Source organism: Python bivittatus, unplaced genomic scaffold, assembly GCF_059951505.1.
Source record: "Python bivittatus isolate LINGU-HERP-01145 unplaced genomic scaffold, Pbiv_v1 ctg000480_np1212, whole genome shotgun sequence".
In the NCBI taxonomy this organism is placed as follows: Eukaryota; Metazoa; Chordata; class Lepidosauria; order Squamata; family Pythonidae; genus Python; species Python bivittatus.
Window position 1 is genome coordinate 76,501,500 of NW_028277075.1, and position 24,428 is coordinate 76,525,927.

At 42.4% G+C, this 24,428-nt stretch overlaps 1 protein-coding gene across 5 annotated transcripts in view; it reads right to left on the bottom strand.

Annotated features, from left to right (window-relative positions):
- Positions 1 to 1,527: 1,527 nt before the first annotated feature.
- The window catches only part of SLC11A1 (solute carrier family 11 member 1), a 33,617-nt gene continuing 10,716 nt past the window's right edge, over positions 1,528 to 24,428 (bottom strand). For 2 of the 5 annotated variants that reach the window (XM_015889752.3, XM_007437700.4), the window contains exons 5-15: positions 23,965 to 24,071; positions 22,469 to 22,539; positions 21,375 to 21,442; positions 20,192 to 20,347; positions 18,621 to 18,779; positions 15,373 to 15,471; positions 14,240 to 14,359; positions 9,304 to 9,453; positions 7,669 to 7,742; positions 6,968 to 7,121; positions 1,535 to 6,123 (exon numbers count right to left, since the gene is read on the bottom strand). In XM_015889752.3, the coding sequence (XP_015745238.1) occupies positions 6,043 to 6,123; positions 6,968 to 7,121; positions 7,669 to 7,742; positions 9,304 to 9,453; positions 14,240 to 14,359; positions 15,373 to 15,471; positions 18,621 to 18,779; positions 20,192 to 20,347; positions 21,375 to 21,442; positions 22,469 to 22,539; positions 23,965 to 24,071 (1,239 nt within the window). In that variant the 3' untranslated portion in view covers positions 1,535 to 6,042. Of the gene's footprint in view, positions 6,124 to 6,255; positions 6,442 to 6,967; positions 7,122 to 7,668; positions 7,743 to 9,303; positions 9,454 to 14,239; positions 14,360 to 15,372; positions 15,472 to 18,620; positions 18,780 to 20,191; positions 20,348 to 21,374; positions 21,443 to 22,468; positions 22,540 to 23,964; positions 24,072 to 24,428 lie in introns of all 5 variants that reach the window. The other 3 variants (XR_003085755.2, XM_007437699.4, XM_025172866.2) reach the window with 3 other exon arrangements.

The following is a 24,428-nucleotide window of genomic DNA, read 5'->3' on the forward strand; positions in this document are numbered from 1 at the left end:
TAACAGCCACTATGTAGGACAGACAGGCAGAAGACTAGCAGGGCACATCCATGAACACCAGCTAGCAGTCAGAAGACACAATGAAAACTACTTAATCTCACAACACATGGACAGACTCAATCACAGTTTCAACTGGGAAACTGAGCATCCTAGACTGAGCTAAATCCAAAAATGCTAGGGAATTCCTGGAAGATTGGCATTCAGATAAATCAGCCATCAATAAACACACAGAAATAAACCATATTTACATACCATTCAAAAGAGACAATAATAAAATTAGGAAGGAAACAAAAAGACCAGAACACATCCTCTCCAGCAGCCAACACCAGGATAAGCAGGGATTAACACCAGACAAACAAGCAGAAAACAATACCCTAATCAAGAAACTACCAAGGAGAAAACCACACCCCCACCAAGATAGCAAGGCAAACTACTGTATAAAAACAGGGAGAAACCCCCACACTCACTTGCACTGATGCTATTACCTAGTTGGGTAATGCAACGTCTGCATGCAAACACCAAGGACTCAAAAGATAGAAAATAAGAAAAAGAGAAAACATACCATTATGCCTTCTGCCTTTTTTTCTATTGAGTAATTATCATCTTAATCTTTGCTCCATCCTCTTCGTTTTTTTAAAATGCTTTTTAAATGTGATAAACCAAACCTTTTTTTAAAATGCCCTTTAAATGTGATAAACCAAACCTTTTTAAAAATGCCCTTTAAATGTGATAAACCAAACCTTTTTTAAAATGCTCTTTAAATGTGATAAACCAGCCAACTGTATTGTAGCCTAGCCTCAACACAATTTCCATTTCAATCTGTTGGGCAAACCTAGAATGCGTTTAGCTAATTGGATAAAACTCAGTTTAAAAGTTCTCCACTCATCAGTGTAGAGTTAGTCCAAAAGACAGTGGTTGCTTATACACATCCACGCTATTTCTTTCCTCTTCTGGGGACAGAAGCAGGCAGCAAAACTGGTTTAAAGGCCCGCCTGGCATGGCTTGGTAACTCTGGGCTGTGAAAATTCCATTTATTTCCGAGGGTTGTTTTTCTGAGGCCAGCAGGAGCAGCGCCCCACATCACTTCCTGCTTCTTGCCTATTCCCACTAATGGGGCCTCTGAACTGGTTGCATTTCATCAACTACTTCTTTCTTCCCTCTCCAGGGTTGCGAGTGAAAGACTGAATCAATGGCTCCTGCATGCTTAGCAATTCCTGGCTTTTCTTTCTCTCTTCATTCAGTTCCCGACTCTCCTTACAATACCAGCATTGATGCCTGCTTCTTTCAGGGTAAACAGTAGTGCTATGTGGATATGGAGGGCTTTGAAAAAACCCAGAGCATCAGCAGAATTGTCCTGTGTCAGGGAAAAATCAGGGTCAGTTTCAGTGTCTAGGGAGAAGCAAATGGTAAAGCGTGGCTGTGAATGGTATTAGTTCAAGCTGTAAATATAGGGATTATTTTTATAAAATGCTTTTCCAAAGACAGGTCAAGGGAAAGAACCCTTTACTGTACATAAAACAATCATAATCATAATCATAACAACAACGACGTAGCTTGGCGTACTTTCTCTGATATACTACTTTTTTACATATGAAGAACATGCTTCAGGAGTGAAGGCAGGGTGGGGGGAGAACATCAGACATTTCCATCATCCTTTTGCTTTTCTGTTTGATTCTATTCAACATTTGCACTACCCTTTCTCAGAAATAGCAGTCTGTTATTGCCCATGCCATCTTTCCCAGTGCAGCCTGTTTTCTCCCGTTTTTGGCATTGTTAGTTTTCTAGCCTCCTGCAGTTGAAGGTTAAAGGAGCTGTGTAAGCATCTGGATGAATTTCTCAAATAGACCCATTTTAGTCAGTGGGAGAAAAAGGCTAGAGCTTTATGCTAAGGCTACTGAATCTGAGAACTCTCAGATTCTGAAATTAGAATATGCTGTGAAAATAGAATGCTTAATTTATTCCAGCTGTACAAATGTTGGCTCCCCACATAGAATGTGGAACTTTTTGGGTTTGGATATCTGACTAAACCCTTTTTAGCTTGCAGAGAAGTTTTAGATCCCCCAGGTTAGCTTGAAGCTGTATGTAAAGGGTGAAGCTTTGATCGTGTGGCCATAGATGCCATCTTGACTTTTTTGACTCCCCGTCTGGTGTGGATTCACCCCTGCTCATGTTAAAATATCAGCAGAGGGTTACCAAAGCCTTCTGTCTAGTGATCCTACTTTTATAGAAGTCAATACTTAGTCCCAAATCATATGTATTTTAATATGGTTTGGTGATTGATGAATGCTTCTCTCATTTTAATTAATGGAAGAGTCACTCTTTATTCCATATAGCTATAAGCAAACTCCAGCTAGCCAAAGCAGGAGGTGGTCAAACGGCCAATAATAACCTTTGGTTAACTTCCTTATTGAGTGTTATAATTCTGCCTTGTATAAAAGCTGCCATTCAGTATATGCAAGGCAAGCATTCTTGTCAGTTTCACCATCAAAGGGCCTTATCAGTAGATTTAAAAAGCTTGATCTAGAAGTTTCCAGTATAATCAAACTTGTAAAATGTGTGTTTGGCTCTGGCTGGAAAGAAGTCAGTATTACATGTTCAGAGGGCGTTCATCTGTTAGAGCCGGTGGGCATGCTTAAGAATTCTCAAAGTGTGCAATGGGCATTCTTGTGGCCACTGGGAAGGCAGTTTGCCCATTCATGAAATGGTAACAAGTTCCCAGAATTCTACTTGCCACTCCTACTTCCCACCCCTGACCTCAGGAACCCACTACTAGTCCTGTTATTTTTATTCTGGGGAGGCACATCAGAAGCTCTAGGTTGTAGCTACCCATATTTTTAAAGAAAGCTTGTTGGACTGCTGGAGCATGGAGGCTTTCTTGGGACTAAAAATAATGCTGGAGACTGTTGTTTTGAATACCAGCCTATTGTTTTAACTAAAGAAAACAAGGAGAAAGCCCAGAAGCCATCATAAGAGGTGTCAGCAAGCACTTTATCCCCCTTTACATGCCATGTTGAAGATGCCAGGCTTAGAGGATTCTTCTTGAGCAAGCAAGATTAATGTTAGGGACCACACTGGCTTCCACATTTATGCTTTCTTTGGCTCAAAGGCCAATCCCCCAGTTGTGGGGGATTCAGTTGCCACTTCTTATTCCCCTGGAAGTCACAAATCTATAAGGTGGGAGCAGTAATTTGGAGCCACACTGGCCAAGTGCAGAAGACTCGCAGGTTTGGTGCTCAAAGTAGAAAGCTTAGTCCCTGCAGAAGAGTGTTATTAAGATACTAATTGGATAGGAGCATCTCCAGGGGCTGCTAATTCACATAGATGTGAGCTGGAAAGGCTGCAGGGAACATCAAGAAAGATTTTAGCTTGCACTCCAGAGCATGTGGAAGAATATCTATCCTTATCAGGAAAGGCCAGCTGAGGGACCTCAAGGGGAAGGACTCTTGGGACCTGACCAGACCTGATGGATCAGGGTGGGAAAACTGTGGCACTTTTGAATGCCTTTGGACTACAAGTCCTGTTATTCCCTGATCACTAGCCATTGTCAGTTGGGGCTAATGGGAGATGGTTTGATGGCATATGGTGGGCCATTGATTGTACACTGTTAGGGGAATGTACTGCAATGAATGAAAGATATACAAACAATACAGCAGGTACGTGGGGTTTCTGCTTAAATGTGGCTGTAAAGAAGGAAATTTGATTTTATATAGCATTAGTAATTATCAGTGCTGATTTAAGTACTGATTGTTGACTGTGCCACAATGGATGGAATGTTTTAGCTGGATATGAGATGTTGTAAGGTCCAAATCCCTGCTCAATTCTGAGAATTTGATTGCTGTAAGGTAGCAGTAGGCTCATGTACTGTGCTAAGCCATGTTTGTTTTAACCATGGTTTGTGGAGTACAACAGTCGTGTTAACAAACAAGCAAACTCTACATTGTGTGGTCCTGGTTCTCCCCTTACCTAATTTACCTCTACAAAGATAAATCCAGTAACAGTAAGGCATGCCATTCCCTGCAAATTTCAAAAGATTTGCTTTTTTAACAATGTAGAATATTTATTTGATTTGAGCATTTGTTTTCAGCAACTTTATCAGTACCGCACAGTTCACATCTTTTGATTCTTGGAAATCACTTGATAATCTTCACTGAAGAAAAAACTGTGCATTCTTTAGTCTAAAACTATGGTGGGCAGCGGAGGTGGGGAAGGTACAAATGGCCCCAAAACATCAGTATTGATCTATATGGTCCTAATTTTCCATAACTTAGCTGATCAGTTCAACGCAATAAAAAAGTCAGTTAACTGAATTTAGAACAAGATACAATCAGTTTATAGGGCCAGAGATTAAAAAGAAAAAGGCAAATTTTCCCTGCCTGCATGTGGAGGCTGTCTTCAGAAGGATTGAAAACATACTAATGGGTTGTTGGTTGCCAGCCAGTTAAAATAAGCAGATGAAAAGTATCTGCTGCACAGATATAGAATCTGGCACCTATCAATTTCTGCACACCATCAAGTTACTTTTTTGGACAGAAGCACCAATATTAAAACTGAAACCCATTCTCTCAGGTAAAGTGATCAGATGTTAAGAAAGTCAGGGCTCCTACAGCTTTGCCAGCTATGCAGGTTTAAAAGGTACGGAGAATTGTAGCAGGAAATCCCCCCTTTTATTTAACTACTATATCGAGGGCAGAGCTCTCCAGACTCTGGGATATCATGAACATGTTTGGAAGGCTGGAAAAGCTTGCTGAGCACCACCGTGGATTGGCAGCCAGGAAGGGCGGGGCTCGCCACAAAACGTTGGGATAGCCTTTCTCTGTATGCAGAAGCTCTCTCTGTGTGTTTGTAGCGGTGTGTAAGTTTTTCTCTTCCCTTCTCTGGCTATCGTCCTCTCTTCATTCCCACTGCTGATTTCTGCTCCCCAGCTTTTTCAGACATCTTTTTCTCCTCCTGGATTTATTGAACCCCTTCCTATCCTTTCTTAAACATAGTGCTTTTGCTTTGATTTGGTGTACTGTGTAAATCCAACATCTGCAATTTGTAAATCCCAAATTATCATGTTATGTCAAAAACGCCAATGTCATATTATTCAATAAACCATAGTTAAATAAACCATGGCTTAGCACAATGTGTGAATCCACACACTGAGTGGGCTCCCTTGTTCTAATCAAGGTGACCCACTACTTCATCTGTCAGTCTCATTACTCCTTCCAACCAGAGGGCAGAAGTCAAGCAACAATAGCATGGAGAATGTGGAGCAAAACCGTTGATCAGCAGTGGATCCTTGACCAGAGTGTGGGTCTGCAGAAATGCCAGTTACAGGCTCTGATACAAGTCTTTATGTTACAGTGGGACAAAGAAGGAATAGCTGCCAGATCCTGCAATGTAAATATAAGGTGCATATTCTTTTGGAGGATTTCCCACAGAGAGTCGCAGGCCAGTGTATGCAGCTTAAAGGAGAAAGTCTAAAGCAGTGGTGCAAAAAGTAGGAAAGAAAGGACATGTGCATTCTTCCAGCATTCCTTTGTGGCCTCACCAATGGGTGGCATCAAAAATTTGGGACTTTACCCCCATTCCTTAAGCTCCTGAACCCGCCCCCCTTGAAAAAGGCTTGCTCTCCACCCACTACTGAAGTGCGTGTCTTGATGTCCCACACAAAGCCGGTCTGGCTGGTCGTGAGTATCTGGAATACTTTCTTCATAGTTCTTTCTTTACACTTTTTTTCTAACCAGCTACATATTGTCAGGATTAAAAACATGAGTGCATCAAGTCTTGAACCCTCTCTGGAAGTTACACCACAGCTCTTCCGAGTCTGAAGATTCTTTATGAACGCCAGAAATTGTCCTTGGAACTTTTCACCTGCAAGGCAGGCACTGTGCTGCTGAGTGATCGCTACTGATGCTGAAGTCCATCCCTTGCCAACAGAAACTGTGGTTCTGACACCTCTGCCTCCTGGCAGATGCCCAGGAGCAGCTGCTTCCTGTTTTGTTGGGGAGAGACAGTAGTGATTCAGCAGCTTCCAGTGGTGATGAGTGGGATGTACTATCACTGCAGTCCATAACTGAACCGAGTATGGGGCCCACGAGCCAGGAAGGCAGCTCCATGTGAAATGAGACAGGTCCAAATCTGGAATGATGACAAAATCCAAGAACAAATCATATAAGTCATGTATATGAGATGGGTGGCTAAATATATATAAATATTTATTTATTTATTTATTTATATATATATAAATAAATGAGAGTCTTGACATCATACCAAAGAATCTTCCTTATTTTCTCCATTTGCCCGCAACAGCAAACAGGCAAGCTTCTGTGTCTCTGTGTGACTAACCCATTTTTCCCATTACAATTCTTTTAAATTCTTAAATTTGTCTTCATACTTTTGTCCTTCAGATATCTTGGGGCTGCCATTCCTGGAATTCTCAACCAATATCTTCTAGTCCTAACAAGAGATACGTGTGAGCACCTTTTCTTTCTGCAAGGAACTTACTTAAGGTGATATCATTTCCCTGGGACTGATAGATCTGTTTCAGAAGTTGTGCTAAGCTGTCTGTGATTTGCTTAAAAATGGCATATTGAACTGGCACAACATGCTGTGCTAAAGCCAAACACGTTATGGCTTAGCATGTTATGCAATGCCAGTCTAGTTCTGTGCCTTCTCCATTATATTGCTTCATAAATACCTGTCTATCTTCATATAACATCACTTTTAATTATGATTAGGAATGGGGGAAGAGAAGGAGATCCACAAGGGCTGACTGAGTACTCAGGATAAAGCAGCATTGCTCTTTCACCACTAGGACTCAGGTCACTGATGATCTTCTCTGGAGATTTTGCATTAGGAACAGCCTAACGCAATAGGTTCAACAATCTTATCTGTTGAATAGATAATCCCTATAACTGTTAAATCCAGTTTGGGGATAATCATCTACTATGGATGGTGCCCAATTTACATACAAGCTTCCTACCAGATAGCAGACGAAGGCCACATAAGCAAGTAGCACAAATGATATGGCGATGTAGTAAGCCAGATAGTTCAGGCTTATGATGCTTGTCACCACGAAGTATAGGTTGATTGCGCAGATTAATCCAGTGACCAGGATCATTAGAAATTTCCCAATGCTAAGAAAACCAGAGGAGAGAGAAAGTGAGTGGAGGGGAAAAAAAAAACATGGGAGGATCAAGGCTATTGAAGCAGTTCTATTTCAACCACATTTTAGATCTTTGTCTGCCAAATCACATAGAGTAGAAAAGGTTAGTGGGGAGTAGAAGTCTTTCCCTCTTCTTAGAACACCTAATATCTTGATTTCTTCCATTTTTGTCCTCAAAGAAATGGAAACCATGCAATCTTCTAAATAGTGTAATTAGCATGAATAAAGCCTATATTTATTGTGACTTATTATTGCCAAGAAAGGATGAGCATATCCATGTAGTCATCAGGGGTTAAGCTTGACTTGAAAGGGACACCTCCTGAGCATCTTCTCTTTATGGAGCAACCTGAAGAAAAAGCTATTTATATGGAAGGAAAAGCAAACATGACCAACTTGTACTTTGATGGACAATAGAGACCTGGGCAGTGTGGTTCTGTGGCAGGTTCAACAGTATAAATGTAAGATGGAAATGGTCCTCGGGATCACCAAGGAGTCCCCATCCATATTTTGCTACTTACATCCCGTTGACAAAATCCTTCATGAGAGGTTGCATGCTGGTGAAGGTGAGAACAGGTATGACAGCAAACGGTAACTAGAATTAGGTAGAAAAAAATAGGTTATGCATGAATGCAGGTTTTAAAAATGAACACTGTTTTCTTTCTGTATCCCTTCTCTGTCCCAGAAATTTTAATGGCACTATATGTACAGACCACCAAAATATTTTCTAAGGGACTACTGCTGATTGGATAGTTCCCACTGCTCATAGACCCATTACAGCATTTTGCCCTAGACTCCCATAGTTTCTTGTTTGCCTCACAGGATCTTTTAGCAAGCAAGTATTACATCATAGCAGAAGTAGACAATGTTGTGTCTTCCAGATACTTTTGGACAACTACTATAATTCCTAACCACTGTTCATGGTGGATTTTAGATTTAATCTAAAAGGCACTTACGTTACCTAACACTGTTATAGGACCATAATGCTGGATCGTAGTCCATTCCTTATCTGATGAAAGATATCCAAAGCTAGCAGATGACTGTCCAGCTTCAACCTGAAAGGCTCTGACTGTGTTTTTACTGTCCAACTGCACCTACCATCACTAAGTTATTCCTGGAGTTTAATCAAAGCTCTCCTCCTGTAACATGAGCTCACTAGCTCTAGTCTTGACCCATAGAATATCAGAGAAGAAGTCTTTGCTTTATCCTCAGGAGTGGAAAAACTTGGGGCTTTCCAGATGTTGTTGAACCATCTTTCAGCAGTCCTGGTCTGCATGCCAATGGAGAAGAATGTTGGGAAATATAATTCAACAACATTTGGTGGTTGTAGAATGCCCATTCCTGACACAGCACTTTAGGAATTTGATGAAAGTCCTAGAATAGTCTTTTTTGAAATCTTTTCCTTCATGTCCCTATCAGATAAAGATTGTGGTCACTATTTTTTGGCAAATATGGTTAAATAAATTAGTTTATTGCTAACAGATAACCAATGTTTATGTTGCATTTCCACTGGGAGTCTGGATTCACAAAACACACTTAATCTGGTTACTGAATTAGCCCATTTTCTGCATTCTTACAATAAACTGAATCTTAAACTAAGCAAACAAGCTGGGCCTGCAGAACACATGAAGCCACAAAAACAAATAAACTGAAAACAAATCAAGGTGGACACCAATTAAGCATGTTGTGCAATCTGTTTGCTCTTCCACTGACCTGGCTAACCATACTATGTGAAGAGATGGCTATTTTATTTGGCTCTGTAATTTGCAGAATTAAAAGAAAATGTGAGTAGTACCTTGAAAGAAAGATTGGCAGGAAGAGACCAATAACAGTCATCCCAGATGGACAGCCTCTAGATACGTTGGATTACAAACTCCATCATTATTAGGATGGCCAAGAATAGAGGGAATAATGGGAGTTTTAATGGGAGTTATAGTCTTAATGCAGTCTGACTGAACTTGGACACTTTCCAAAATGGTAGATTTCAATGCTAGAATTCCCCATTCAGATAGTACTGCAGAGAATTCTGGGAGCTGAAGTCTATTCATCTGCAGGGTGCCAGATTCAGGAAGGGGGTGTATGGAATTAGAAGTCTACAGCTAGTCAGGTCGTTGAGAATCGTGAGAGAAGGATGTTGCTAGGGACTGGAAGCTCACCAGGATGCTCTGCAGTACATTTAGAAGATCGTTGAGGCCTGTTAAGTCTCCTACGTTCCTGAAGGCAGCTACAAAGACAGTGGGAAGAATGGCAAAGGAGCGAGTGAAGACCACACGGGCAAAGCGAGACCAGCGCAGCTGCAAGAAACCCTGAAGGGAATAATAATAAAAAAAGAGCTGGTTTTATAAAGGTCAAGTCATTGGTAGACACTGCTATCTTTATCAAGCCCCCCTCCCTTGGTCATCTGAAAAATCCAAGCTGAACCTCTTGCATTCCTTGAGGCTGCTCTTGGATGGTGTCAGAGTAAGAAGGAAAACATTCTTTTAAGTGACAGTGACAGCTAAGAACTACTTAAGCCTGTCTCAGTTGTGGGCTGGGGACAAGTTGAAAGCAGGGCAGAAAAATGATGCTGCCTAGGCATTTTTGTACCACGATTAGGGGCAAGTAGGTAATGCCAGTAGAAGGAACAGCAACTTCAAGTACAATTCATCACTAACAGAACTGCAACTATTTTGAAAAAGGTTGCAACCTAGTGGTGAGTTTAAATTATTGCAAAAAAGTAAAAAGTTGAGTTATTTGGCTGGAGGATGCATCTGGAATGTAGAGTGTGTGTAAGGGTTATTCTTCCCAAATGGGTACCATGGTAGGCATTGCTAGTGATAGAGCATTTCCCAGACATCAAATTGGCGCTCTAAAAGAACAAGCGAATTGCCTAATCACTGAAGAAGCAGAAAAGGTATGAATTTCACAAGCCAAGACACTTTTGAACCTCTGGTTCAAAAATTAAAAAAATGAAAAAGCAGAGAACCTGTTGAATCATACACAATACCTATGGAGGAATAGACTCCGAACAGAACTCCTCACAGAACAGGCTCACCTGCTCCATTACCATTTCCTGAGGATATGAATGCATGACATTATCCTCAGCCTGTTCTTGGTCCACAAGCGAAGGCAATCTCACCCCATCTTTCCTTGATCTACTTCAATAGTGATATTTTCCCATTTCTGCTGGCACAAGCTATAGCAGGTGGTCAATCTGCGGTGAATCATTCTGAGGTAAATTGGGGGGGGGGCTGCCCTGTTCCCATTGATTCCTGATTCCTGGGCTATTTCTGTTTTGACTACAGAAAGCCATGATTCTCCCACCATGCCAGAAAGCCATCTCCCCCACTTCTCTTGCCAACCATGAGTGGAAGAAAAGTGGGAGACAAGGCTGGAAATCTGGTCTTTGAGGTGCCAATTCTCTGGGTACCAAAAAGACCCACTTCCCCTTACAGAAGGGAGCAAGGCTGAAATCAAGTCTTTTGTCCATTCTCCAGGGTCCAGAGGATCAGGAACAGGCAGCAAGGGAGACATTCCTCCCACCCCACTTCTTTTCCCCACCTTCTCCTGTTATCCATGGTGGGGAAGGACTTCTTGACATTTCTCTAACAGGCTTCTGGAAGACCCTGGGCACTTATATAACCCCCACCCTGCAGCTTAGGCCCTCCAGCATCCAAGCTGCAAGTGGGTGGGCAACTTCACTGTAGGGCTGCTGGCTGCCAAGTTGGATCCACCCCACTTTCCTCTTCCTGTGGGGGAAATTGGTTCTTCCTGAATCTCCCTTTCTCCCCTTCAGGGGGATAAAGAGAAATGGGGAAAAATTGTTGCCAGTTCTTTGATCCCATAGAGCAATGACTCTGTCAGATTGCAGCATTGACAGCAGAAGACCAGTTATGGCACCCAAAGAGCCATTTCCTGCTTCCCCTCTTCTTCCCCCACTTCTCATGCAGACAGAACCCCTACTCTGTTTCATTGCCCAGCAGAGTAGTCATTGGAAATGCTATCAGTACTTCTTTAAGGTGGCAGAGTTTTCTGCTGGCTCCCACACTGCATAGCAGCAGTTAGGGTTGCCACACAGAAGAGCCATAGGAGTGGACAGACCTAACTTCAGGTCCCTCTTTAACCATAGAAAGTCACTGGGCTGGCCATGATCTCTCAACCCCCCCCCCCCCACGGTTTTCTTCTGGGAAAAATAGAAGAAAGATGTTCTATGCATACCTTCTGTTCCTTAAGAAAAAGTGGTTATAAATCTAACAAAGATATAAAATATCTCCTTTTCAGTAAACTTTGGGGAATCTATTTCTAAACTGGGTTAGAGGCTACATTCCCTCACTTGCATTCTCAGGTCATCCTGGCTTGGGATGAAATCCCTCTAGCCCAACATAACTGGAGCACATCAGCTTGGGGAAGACAATCTTAAAATTATGCCTAGAGCATCCCATAGCCTGGGACTGCATGTGGATCAAATTAGCGGATCAGATAAGCACACACAAACAGTATGTTTGTGTGGGTGTATTACAGCATAAGAACGATTCTGGGAAGAAGCCCATTTCAAGTATTTTATCCAGAGGAAACCTATCTAGTGTTAATCATGATTAAGCTTATAGAGAACATACGCTACTGAATGCTGGTTGTTATGGAATCAAGTGGGAGAATATTGGGTTCCTCCTCCTCTGTTTACAAGGTTTCTTGAGGCATCTGGTGGACTCCTGTGGTATGCAGGGGTTGCTTTGATCCATCTGGGCACTTCTGAATGGTGGACCTTCAATTAGCCCATAGATGGCAGCATTGCAATTTCTTATAGCCCAGGTTTACCACAAGAGTCTGGCGCAACTCCCGATAAATGTCTTCACCTAGCTTTAATTAGAATTATACCCTGGAGGCTAATGAGTTACAGTTGTCCTGTCTTGAAAAAGAGGCACATTTTAACCAGCCCTCTTATTCTAATGATTTATAGATATATTTTCACTGCTTTTCTGGATCTTTTTGAAGTTTGATTCAGCAGACTCCATCTAAAAAACCCGAACACCAATAACAAGGCTTCTCTGACCGAGTACAAGCTGCGGTCTGACCAAAAAAAAAAAAAAAAAGCTTCATCTAACGGTGGAAACATATAAAAGCAAAGAGAGCCTTAGACTGTAAGTAGGAAAACATCTTCTGTGCCTGCACAGCAGACTTCCTTTGTTTTGCTGCATCTTCCTGCATGAAAATACGACACCATAGACTGGCCCTAGAGCAGAATTCAGAGGAGACCTGGCTCAAATTAAGCCCTCCAATGTGGGGCCAGCAGTGGCCTTGGTCTGCTGCTGTGCCTTCCGTCACACTGCACTTCCACTCAGTAATTTTTTGGCATTGTGAACCCGAATCTAGCCCTGCATGTTAATTTCCCCCAATGCTCTTAATGTAGCTTTGTTGTGGGGCCTTGTGGGAAATTAAAATGATAGTTAGGCCTAGTTGTCTGGCAGTGGCTGGAGTGCTGTTGCTCATGACCATGTTCAAATACTCCCGTTGGGGATCAAAGGTGGAGGAGGGGCTCTTCCTCCTGGAACAAAGCCTAACAGAGATTCAAAGAACACAACAGCAATTTTGCACATCCACCTGTCAAAACGTGCTTCATCTTCACCTGTGAAAGCCCTTTGATCAGGCTTGTGGAGCATTGGTTTAGCCATCTTAAAAACTGCTAGCCTTGATGGTGGATGATTTCGCACTGGCTGATGATGTCCAGGAAGGGGAAGAGCAAGAAAGCTGGGGTGGGGGGGCTTAATCAATTGCTTTGTTTAAAATGCTACGCAAGCCCCAAATCCAGGACACCACCTTTAGGTAGCAAGCCACAGCAGAGATTATTGGGGCACGGAAAAAGAAGTAGTGGCAGTATGGAAAGCAAATGTTAGACAAATTGTTTTCTCCAGCTCAAGGATAGCATATGAACTGTGCCATGGGAAAAGGCCCTAAGAGATGTTCCCTTGAACAAGTGCCAACAGGATAAAATGAGTCTGAACTTAGACACACAGAGCTGAAAAATCATGGGAGAAATTATTAGAAGAAGCAGGAATATTTCACCTGTGCGACAAGTCAGGAGGGGTGATGAGAGAAATGGGAATCTTGGGATTCCAGCAGCTATTAAATGAAATAATTGGGATCAGAAATGGTCATATGAATCAGGATACTTCTGGTTTCACACATACTTTGACAAAGACATATCAAGACATAGATACAACTAATGATTCCACTGGGGGGGGGGAGGCTAAGGAAAGTAAGAAAGGCAAAGTTATTCAAAGACAGGAGAGACTATAAAAGTGAGGGGAGTGATAAAAAAGTTTCAGTTTTCTTTCTTTTTTTTTTCATTTTGTAACTTAAAAACAAAGAAAATTGTACATTACACCTAACAGGGCTTTTGCACCTATTTTAGAGGGAGGGAGGGAGGAAGGAAGGAAGGAAGGGAGGAAGGAAGGATCATCCATGTCCTGTGGGTTGCTCATCCTTTGTCTCTATCATCAGCAATCCTGAATGTCAGTCCCCCCAGATTTAAGGATCTGTTCTACCTGGATCTGAGATAAGCCATCCCATTTGCTGAGGGCATATTTAAAGAGTTGTTGTGGTTGGTAGATGTTTGAGAAAAAAAATGTTACTAAGTTGTACTTGTGATGATAAAACTAAATTGTGTTCTTTCCGTTTCTGATTCCAAGTACATGGTTTTATTAATTTTACATTGATCTGTGTCAGTGTTTATAGCTTACTATTTTACTGTTTCTATCTAAAATGGAAGTGTCCAGAATCCAAATTCTATAGGAAATCTATAGCTTGCCCAGTGCGTCTGACTCCCATTTTCTGCCCTGATGGACTTAAAGACTAGCTGTTTTGCTTTATCCATATTTAGGATTCACAAAGCCTAAAAATTGTTAAAAATAATAATTTAAGCTCTTTTAAAATTAGCATAAAGATAGTAAAATTAAACACAGATGAAAATAAGTGATTTCCCCCTTTTTTGAGTAACACACTGTAGTCATGCCTTTAGACTTGTGTGGAAGGGTTTCTAAGAAACAGGATGAATCTGAGAGGGACATTTGTCCAAATCTTGCCCTTTTGTACATACCTCCCCAGGTATTTTCTCACCTCCATAACAAACTGTCCTGCATAAGTTCCTGTCATGGTTGAACTTTGACCTGCTGCAAGGATTCCAACAGCCCAAATGTAGAGAGCAATGGGCCCAAAGTAGCATCCCAGGATAATTCCCTGCACAGAAAAAGGCAAACATTTATGGTTTGCATACAACAATGCATATGCTCGTTGTACTGTGTAAAAATGCACAAAATCATGTTGACTTCATCCAGCAAAGTTCCACAAAGCCACTCACCATCTCATTTTTTTAAAGCCTAACATTATAGTGACAATAGCTACAACCTAAAGAACTAAAACAGAAAGTAATTAGTTAATAACTCTAATTAAAATGAAAGCGAGGGAGTGGGAGAGAGGGAAACTTAAATCAATCCCAAGGCTTCAAGGTAAGAAAAGGAAACTTAAGAAGCAATAGAAGTGACAACCATAGGTCTTGGACCTCATCTCCCTGTTGTGTAACATCTTCATGAACCTGCTAGGAGGGGTCATCTACTGGCAGGGATATACTGTATATCATCAAAATGCAGAGACTACTTAACTGCACATCTGCACGCTTGCTTAGAAAGGCAACATGGTGGAATTTGAAGATGGAATAGGAAGGTGGGGAGAAACAGACTCAGATTCAATCCCAGCAAGATGGAATTACTGCAGATTTGAAAGCCAACTGATTCTGGAAACAGTTTAACATCTGTAACTTAAGATGGGGCTGTATTCCCCAGAGACAGCTGGCTACAATCTGAGGGCACTTCTGAACCCATGGCCAGAAGGGCCTTTGTACAGTTACATCTTTTGTGCCAGTTGTAACCATTTCTGGAAGCGGAAGCTTTGCTCATGATCACTCATGCCCTTGTCAACTCATGTCTGGACTAATGCAATGCAAAGCAACCCTTGCACACCAGTTGGAAGCTTTAGCTGGTTCAGCAGGGGGTGACCAAGTAATTATGGGCATTCCTAGGTTTGCCCATATAATAACATTATTATTGGAGCTGCATTGGCTGCCAGTTGGCTTCTCAGTACACCTCCTTGGGAGAACAGAAGCAATTGACTATTCATCTGGAGATTCTATGAAGTTCACCTATTTTGTATCAGGGGCAATTTGGTTGATAGCCATCATTTTGCTGGATACTCACCCCTTGGAAAATATCCACAGTCACAGTCTCATTGTTTTCAGGAAAGTTGGGGAAACTACTCTGATTCAAGAATAAGCTGTGGTTGGCACAGACATCATGCTGGAACATATAAGACAAAAGTTAAAACCAAAATTGTCTCATTAGACATCAGAAAAAGACTTATTACTCTAGAAAAGGAACCTTGGACCAGCAAATTCCTGCACTCTTTGCTCTGCCGTTAAAAAGACCACCCTGCTGTTTGTGAAGTTGCAGGATAATTCTACCTTAAATCTCTTTAATGCTACTAATCTCTTCCAGTGTTCCTTGTCATCCCTACTAGCCCCCCTTTTGTGTCTCTCTGTGTGTCTGTGTAAACTCTCTAGAGCAAATTATCTCTCTCACACAAATACGTGGGACCCACAGGTCTGTCCTTCTGCACCTTACCATCCCTTGTGCCCCTTTTCTCTAGCCTTTGTTGCCTATGATGGCCAGCTTCTTCTGTCTAATGGTAGGAACACTTCTCTTATATGCTAACGATGCAAAAATCTGCCTTTCAGTTTTCTTCCTTCTTCACAGATGGTAAAGGGAAGCTCTTAACTGCATTGGTTTACACTAGTGGGTCCCTGTTTCTCTGACTCCCAGTCATTGAAATATCAGTCTTACATACTGAAGGTGTTTCTATCAGATGGGCTAAGATGGGTAAACAGGAAGAGAATGGCCAATTCTGTTTGGCCGAAGGGTTAACTCACCCTCTTTTTTCCTAAGCCTCCCTAGGGAAGCAGAGAAAACAAGACAGGGAAAGCATGCAGAACAGGGCTTTTGGGATTATTCCCACCCGCTTCAGAATAGCTCCATTCTGGGTCACATGACTGGGAAGGAAGAGAGAGGGGTCACTTAAAATGGAAGGGTCAGCCACATTCCAAGCCACTGTCCAACTGCTTCTCCCATGGAGATGCACTGGGTGATTTTTTTCCTGCTTTAAAAAAAAATTCTCTACAGCCCCCAGCCGGATCTGGCCCTTTCTTGAATTGATTGATTGATCGATTGCTTCATATATATAAAAAATTCCCCTCTCACCCCTATGGGTGGTATGTATCTTCCTCAATCTGGGGTCCTCTACAGAGGCCTGGGAGTCTGAGGTTTCTGCACAGTATCTTAGCTGTTCCTAGCACTGCACTCTTCTGGACAGAGAGCTCTGATGTTGTTCCTGGGATTTGTTGGAGCCGCTCTCCCAGCTTAGGAGTCACAGACCTGAGTGCTCCTATCTCCACTGGGACCACTTCGGCCTTTTCTTTCCACATCCCCTCTAAGTCCTCTTTCAGGCCCTGGCACTTCTCCAGCTTCTCATACTCCTTCTTCCTGATGATGCCATCACTTGGCACCGCTACATCTATCAGCACTGCTGTCTTCTGGTCCTTGTCTACTACCACGATGTTTGGTTGATTGACCAGTTCCTGCCTGTCCGTCTGGATCTGGAAGTCCCACAGGAACTTAGCCCTGTTATTCTCCATGATCTTATGTGGAATGTCCTATCTGGACTTGAGAGGGTCTAGCCCATACACTGTGCAGATGTTCCTGTACACAATGCCAGTTACTTGGTCATGCCATTCAGTGTATGCTATTCCTGCCTGCATCTTACACCCTGCCACTATGTGTTGGAGTGTCTCTGAGGCCTCTGCACAGTCTGCACCTTGGGTCCTGTCTAGTGTGGTAGACCCCTGCTTCTATGGCTCTTCCCTTGTGAGGGTCTTTCATGATCAGCACTGTCCTTCCTTGTGCTAGCCAGTCTGGATGGGAGCCTGCTGCTGGCACCTGGTTCATCTTTGCTGCTAGGCATTCATGCACTGCTGTTAGTTTCTTTAGCCAGTAAGTGTGGATCATGTCGCAGCCAAGTGCTGTCCAGCTTTTCATGTTCTTGAGCCGGTGTTGGATATCTGCTATTGTGATGGTGACTGGTTCCTGTTCTGGGAGATTACTGTGGTCTGCTCTCAGGCCCTGCAGCCACTTTGCACTGGTGTTATGTGTCTTCTCTTTCTCCCATATGTACTTTCAGTACTGTTTAGTGTGTGCTGTTGGTGGCTCTGCTGTTACTGTGTTGTTGCACTGCAGTTGGGAGTATACCTTGGATGGTTCTTTGGAGAACAGGGCATTTATCTTCTTGGCTTCTGTTTCTCTAGTATATCCCCTTAGACTGGTAGCCTTCATTTTATAGCGGGGGGAGTGGAAGGGTGATTATGTACTGTTGTTCTGCTTGATCATGTAGCCAAGCATCTCCAGGATTACAATGGCTGTAGGGTATACCAGTTCATTCGTTTGAGTTATGGTGGTAGTAGAGATTGTTGTGAGGGCTCTATTGGCATCTTCTAGCATACTATCTGATGGTACTTCTCACCACTGAGTCTTGGTAATCGGTCTCAAGGATTGACTGTAGCTAGTTTATCCATGATCTTATGCCTCATATCTGCTGCTGTGCTTTGTAATGGGGTGGGGTGGGGGTGGCAGTGATGTTCCAGCTTCAGGTGTTGGCTGCCCATCCAGTTGTTCTTCTGGATCTTCTTGAGTCTGGAATGTAATGTGGAGCTGGTCTATCTCAGATTGTGAGAGCAGCTTCCTTTTCACTATTTTGAAGCATTGGGTAACTAGTTGTTTCTCAGTTAGTGTGGATGTAGTTTTCTATGCATCCATAGTTCCCTCATACGTTTCATATATCCCTTCTCATTAGGTCTCCTGCTGTAGTAGCATTCCATCAATTCCAGGTTTTTTTGTCTCATCCATATATGGTTTGTTCCAGTAGCCCACTTATCATCAGATTGTCCTGGTTCCCCAACATTTGGCACAGACCTTGTTAATCCAGGCAATGTCCGAGCCAGCATGACTCTGTTAGTTTGTCACTGTCATATCTGAGGTAGGCAGGTGAAGCATTAGGGGGTCTTTCCCCAAGGACCCCTACAGTTGGGATTTGAACCCCGATTTCCCATGTCAAGGGGTGGCAGTCTAACCACTACACTATCCAGCTGCCCGATACATAGATACATAGATACATATACATATACATATATTTTGGTGACTTCTCCCTCCACCTAAATTTGGCCCCTCTTTGGTTCACTTTTTGGAGAGCTCTTGGGCTGATGGACAGATGGAGTCCCCAAGCTCTTTTCTACAATTTCCTTTGGTCAGAAAGAATAAAAGCCTACAAGTAGGGGGAAGGAACTATAGATGTTTATATCAGGGCAGGTGTCAAGAGAAGAAAATGTGGGTTCATGACTTACCGCTTCCTGGTTGGTGCGTTGAAAAAAAGCCTGGCCAAACACAGCCATGACAAAGAGGTTGATGAGGAAGGAGACAAAGAGTGCAATGGTGGATTCAATCAGAAAGTACATATTTGCTTCTTTCACTGCCTTCTGGTTGGTGCGATCCACTTCTCGGGTCTGTCGGGAAAAGATGCGATAGTTTCTATCTTTACCTGTGCCACAGGATAGTCCTGTGGTCTTGCCCCTTCCCCATAGGACACAGGATGTCATGGTAGGGGGCTGCTGCATTAACAGCATGGGTGGCCTCTGGACACTTCCACCCAGAGCTTTGGAGCCAAGTCACTTTGGTCTCAAGCTGTGTTGCCCTTGTGCAGCAAAGCCAACCATCTTTCAGCCTGGCTTCCCCAAATGTCACATTGCAAAACTTCTGTTTCCCGACTGAAGATGTCTGAGTGATGAGAGCTCTTCCAACTCCCTCCAGCTGTGACCAAAAGTGAGAGAGGCATGGTGCTGATGGCTAGCCATGTTGTTGTTGTTGCTGCTGCTGCTGCTGCTGCTGCTGGTCCTCCTCCTCCTCTTCTTCCTCCTCTCACTGTTCAAGGGGAGGGAGGGGGGAGGGAGGGAGGAAGAGCTGGCTGGCTCAGCTTGAGTTTTTGGAACAAGTGCAGGACAACAACCATGGGCTGTTCTGAGATGGGTTTGGGTGGGTTCACACTACATTGCAAAGCCTAAAACAAGTAAGTCATGTGATTTAGCTCAAGGTTTGGATCAAGCCTTTATCTGCTTAAAATCTATCCACAGCCAAGTTGTTTCCCTACCTGCAGAAGAAAAAAATGTATCTTTTCCTCTGCAGAGAGAAAATAGCTGGGGGAACATTCTGAGCACTAAGAAAAATATATATTCCTTCTCCTGCAATAATTCAGAAACCCTTACAGGTAGTCCTCGTATAGCGATCACAATTTGGACCTGCAACTTGGTCATTAAGCAAAATGGTCACTAAGTGAAACTGCAACTCTGCTTATGATCTTACTTCAGCTTTCCTTTGCTGTACAGATCTGCAAAGGTTGTAAATGCAAGGACTGATCGCAAAGTTACTTTTTCATCACTGTTGTAACTGTGAATGGTCGCTAAATGAGGCAGTTGCTAAACGAGGACTACCTATATTGTTATCTTAAATCTTGAAACATTGCAAAATATGTCATATATTTCCCATATTACTTCTATTAGGTTGTAAGTGCTAAAAACATGGAATTTTACCTGCAGAGAAGACCCAGAGACTATGCAAGAGATATGGCCTAAGCCATATCAGCAGGGGGCTATCCTGGTTTGCTTTGCTGGTGTTGCAAAATGCAGTCCCCCAATAAATGTCATATAAGTTGTAATAATGCTTTACTACAAGATAGTATATACTGACATTGGGGAATAATTTTTCTTCTCTTTGCCTTCTCCTCCATCATAAATGTATAACATTGTCATAAGCCATAGGGTCTGTGAACAACTTTGAAGACATGGAAGATGCCTTCCTATCCAATGGACAAGGAACTGTTGATCTATGCCCTGAAATAAAGTATCTACGTGCCAGCACTGACCTTGACAAGGGAAGAGTGTAAATAGATGTTATGGGGCATAATGATGGCTCCAATGATACCCACAGCCTGCAGAAGCTGCTCGTGTCCACAGTGTTTACAGTAAGGAATAAATATCCCTTTCAGTACCTCTTTTTGATCAGGATTTACAACCACGTACTGCAGAAAGAAGAATGGAAGTTTAGGCAATGCGGAGAAAGGCAAGATACACATTGCTTTCTTTTGGAATGGGATCATATCTCCTCCTACATTTCCACTGTCAAGTATGCATCTTCTAAATGGCAGAAACTATAAAAAGGGAAGATGGCCTCCAATCTTACAAGGAGCCCTGGAAGAAAGGTTAAGAGGAATTAGAGCACCCAGGGGATGGGAAACAAGTTAGATGTTTACTAGGGGCTGGGGAAGGTGTGTGTAGCCAAGAAGAGAAGAAGAGAAAAGATGAGAACCTAATGCTGCTGCACTATGAAAGGGCTTCAGATGTCAGCCTAGTGGTTGTTTATCTTGATTTGTCTGAAAGATGTGAGAATGTGCTGCAATGTAATTCATTTGTGAGTCCTAGGTGGCAAAGCTGTACCTAAAGTAAGAAATTCTCAATACATGGAACAAAGCACAGGCAATTACGTTCAGTCAACTTAGCTCCAGTGATTGACTATTGCTTTGATGCCAGTATACACAAAGATCTTTTTCCCTAATGCAATTTCCTTCTGGCATTCATTGTCACCAGATGTGGTCATGGCCATCATCCTGGATTTTTTTTTTTTAATATTAGACAAGTACATAGAGCACTGGTTATTTCAGGCTATTTGGAACCTCATCCTCCAAATACAAAATGCCGGAATACTTTTGGAAATCAGTCACTGGGTACAAATAAGAGGGAAGAAGCAGGACATATACTTTGGTTATGAGCTTCCTGGGGACATCTGGTTGCCATTGCTGGCCACTGAATATTGAATTAAATTAATTACTAGATCAGATATTCCCACCCAATAACATGCCCCTTCCCCAGATGTTAACTTGCTGGGGATTACTTTGTATCCTAGCACCTGTGTGGGGTACCAGGTTGGAGAAGACTACTCTGTTGGATGCTGGAGAGAGATTTTTTTTAGGACCAAAGGGTCAGACTGCTAGACGGCCTGGAGAAGAGTGGTTGAAATGTTCACATGTGGTGGAAGGGAGCATGCTTTACCTCATAGCCAAACGTTACTGCCATGATTGTAATGAGGAGGCCAAAAAAGGCTTCTAACTTCCTGAGACCTGCCAGGGAAAGAGGAAAGAGAAAGGTTTAATCTCCATAGGAGGCATTGGGATTCTCAATTAAACTATTCTCAGTCTGGTGCGCTTCTGAGGTGCTATGAGCAAAATTCTGAGAGCTTCCAGCCAGCAAGGCTACATTAATGGCTACTTCAAGCTGTTTTTAACATTTCACTTGGTACGACTTATTGTACAAGGCAAATAGGACTTATTTTCATGAAATCACACTGTGTCTTTATAATACCTTGAGTGCTCCTTGCTATTCTGATACAGCCAAAGATTCTGGATACACAGAAACAAATGCAGGTTTAAAATACAGGTTTATTTTCTGAAATAAAAGCTTTACACGCTCACGCATACATCCACTCATATGTACCTTACCAACTCAAAGGTAGCTAGCCTGGCTAAGTTCAAGTTCCAGAAGAACCAAGCTGGGATGTTCACCATCAGAGTGTCTTGTTCTAGGATGCAAAATGCTACCAATGCTACCCACTTTCTAACAAGGCTTGGCCAGTCCTAACTTGGTTTGGCCAAACCTGGTTTGGCACTCTTCTCACACCTCTTGTTAGTTTTCCACCCGGAGCCACCGCCTCATGTAGGTCACATGAGTACCATCTATTTTTGGGGGGGAGGGGACTATATTTTATTGTGAGAACCGTTTCTTATTTTGAGAACTTTTGCTTGTATCTTCACAGAAAATTTCATTCTAGTACCGTACCAACCGCTGCAGAAGCAGACATCTACTATAACAATCCTTATGCTTTGTGTGGGCCACCTGTACTCCAACTTACATACATGTCCATTGTACTTGCTCATAAATACATAGCAAAAACTCCATAGCATTCGTAGTATGATAGCTCCAGATACTGTAATATACAGGCGATACATAGTGGTGATATTAGTATTGGCATTACAATATATGGGTATATCATTAACTACACAGTACCCAAGCTCTCATAAACTTGAATATCTCAATAGATGACTCAGCCATGTACTGTATGCTTTCCTTCCCTCTGGCCCAATATTTACCATATTTGTCTAAGAAGAGGAAGAAGAAGGTGTCCACAATTGTGATCAAGACTCCACCCCACAAAGGGATACTGTAAAAGAGAAAGTAAAATTTTATCATTGGAATAGAATTGCACAAAACTGACTATTTCTCAGGCTACAGTGAAGATTCAGCATCCTGCTATCATAAGCATATGTCTGATTGAAAGGGAAGGAATCACATATGCATAAATCCAGGAGGGCTGGTGCTTTTTATGTCAAGTTTAACTGCAAAATTTCAGTCTTGTAGGATTTTTGTGACTGAAGGATAGGTAAGGGATAGATTAGATACATAGTTGTGTCAGCAAAACACTTATTGAGGGGCCTCAGTTTTGGCTAAAGGTCTATCTATAGCCGTGTTTCTCAACCTTGGCATCTTTAAGACGAGAATTCTGGGAGTTGAAGTCCACTCATCTTGAAGTTGCTAAGGTTGAGAAGCACTGATCTCTAGTGTCTTTAATTCAAGGGATTATAGAAAACTGCTTTCTGCTAAGCCAGGCCAGAGTTCCAGCTGTCTTTCCACATGGGTCTTTTTATTGGTTCATAATCAGCACTGGGTTTGTATAGTATTGTGACATCAGCGTGTCTAAGAGTTGAGCCAATGCACTGTTGGTTCAGGTGCAGCTTATCTGCTTTTGGAGCAAAGCTGTTTTCTTCACGTGAAGTGCTGCAGTTCAGCAGAGCTGACCGACAGTCCATTTTCCCACAGGCAGAAACTCTTTATCACTCACGGCCAATTTCTTTCTCTCCCCACCCTTGCTTAGAGATCAAGAGGTCATAACATTTCAAGATGGGTGAAAGTGAAGTGCAGATCAGACTCCACTTGGTTTTGAGGAATTGGGAGTGCATTCTCCCAATTCTGCTCTGATAGAAACTCTTCAAGTTTTAGATGGGAATCTTTTCCAGCACTACCTAGAGGGGATAGAACCTGGGAGCTCCTCCTTGGGGGTGATGGGTGGCATATAAATTAAGTATGTAAGTAAGTAAGTAAATAAATAAATAAATAAACGCATGCATGCAAGTCAGGTGTTCTGCCGCTGAGTTATAGATCTTCCCTAAAGAGTATCCCTTACTTTGCATTAACTTCTGATGGCCATCAAATTGGGGAAGGCTGTTCTAGACCCTCAACTTTGAAGTACTGTATTCCTTGTTTCCATAACTGTGTCTTGACCAATCTGAAACACATGATCAGGCAATATATGACAAAAGTTGCAGAGTCTTGCATTGGCAATCCCTGACCCCAACCATTTTGCCAGGAGGATATTTAACATGGGGAGGAATTATGCCTGACCTGCAAAGAGCAGAGAAATGACAGCGTTGGCTTCACCTGATATGACCCCAATCTCTCCTGGTTCCAGGAATCTATAGAGACCCAGTGGTAGAATCCAGAGTTTGGTGGTGCGAGAGCATTCACGGCAGTTGTCTCTGAGACCTGCCCATTGCTTTGCCTTGTGGCTATAGAAAAATAGGGATCTTACCGTCCAGCTGAGAGGAGGTTGAAAGCAATTGCTGTCCCAATCACTTCCTGCATATCAGAGCCAATTATAGCGATTTCAATCATGATCCAGATCAGCACACGTGGGACCTACAGCAGAAAGGACAAAAGCTAGACTTTTAGAAGATGTAGAGGAAAAGTTGATGCACTGAGATTTCTCAATGCCTTTTTCTAACTTTGGCTTCAGCAGATAGAAACTCAGTGGCCACCATTCACACATGACACTAATCTAGGGATGGGCTATACTTCCAGTGACCATATGTCCTTTATTATAAAGGACAGTCCTTTATTTCAGAAAGCTGTCTTTTAGATTTATTTATTTTTCAAAAGCTCACTTTCGTCCTTTATTTTGGTCATATCATCTTTAATGTATAAATGGTACCACTTAATGCAAAGTCTTTCACTTTCATGTGAAAAATATGGAAATTGAACTGTCTTTTTAAAATA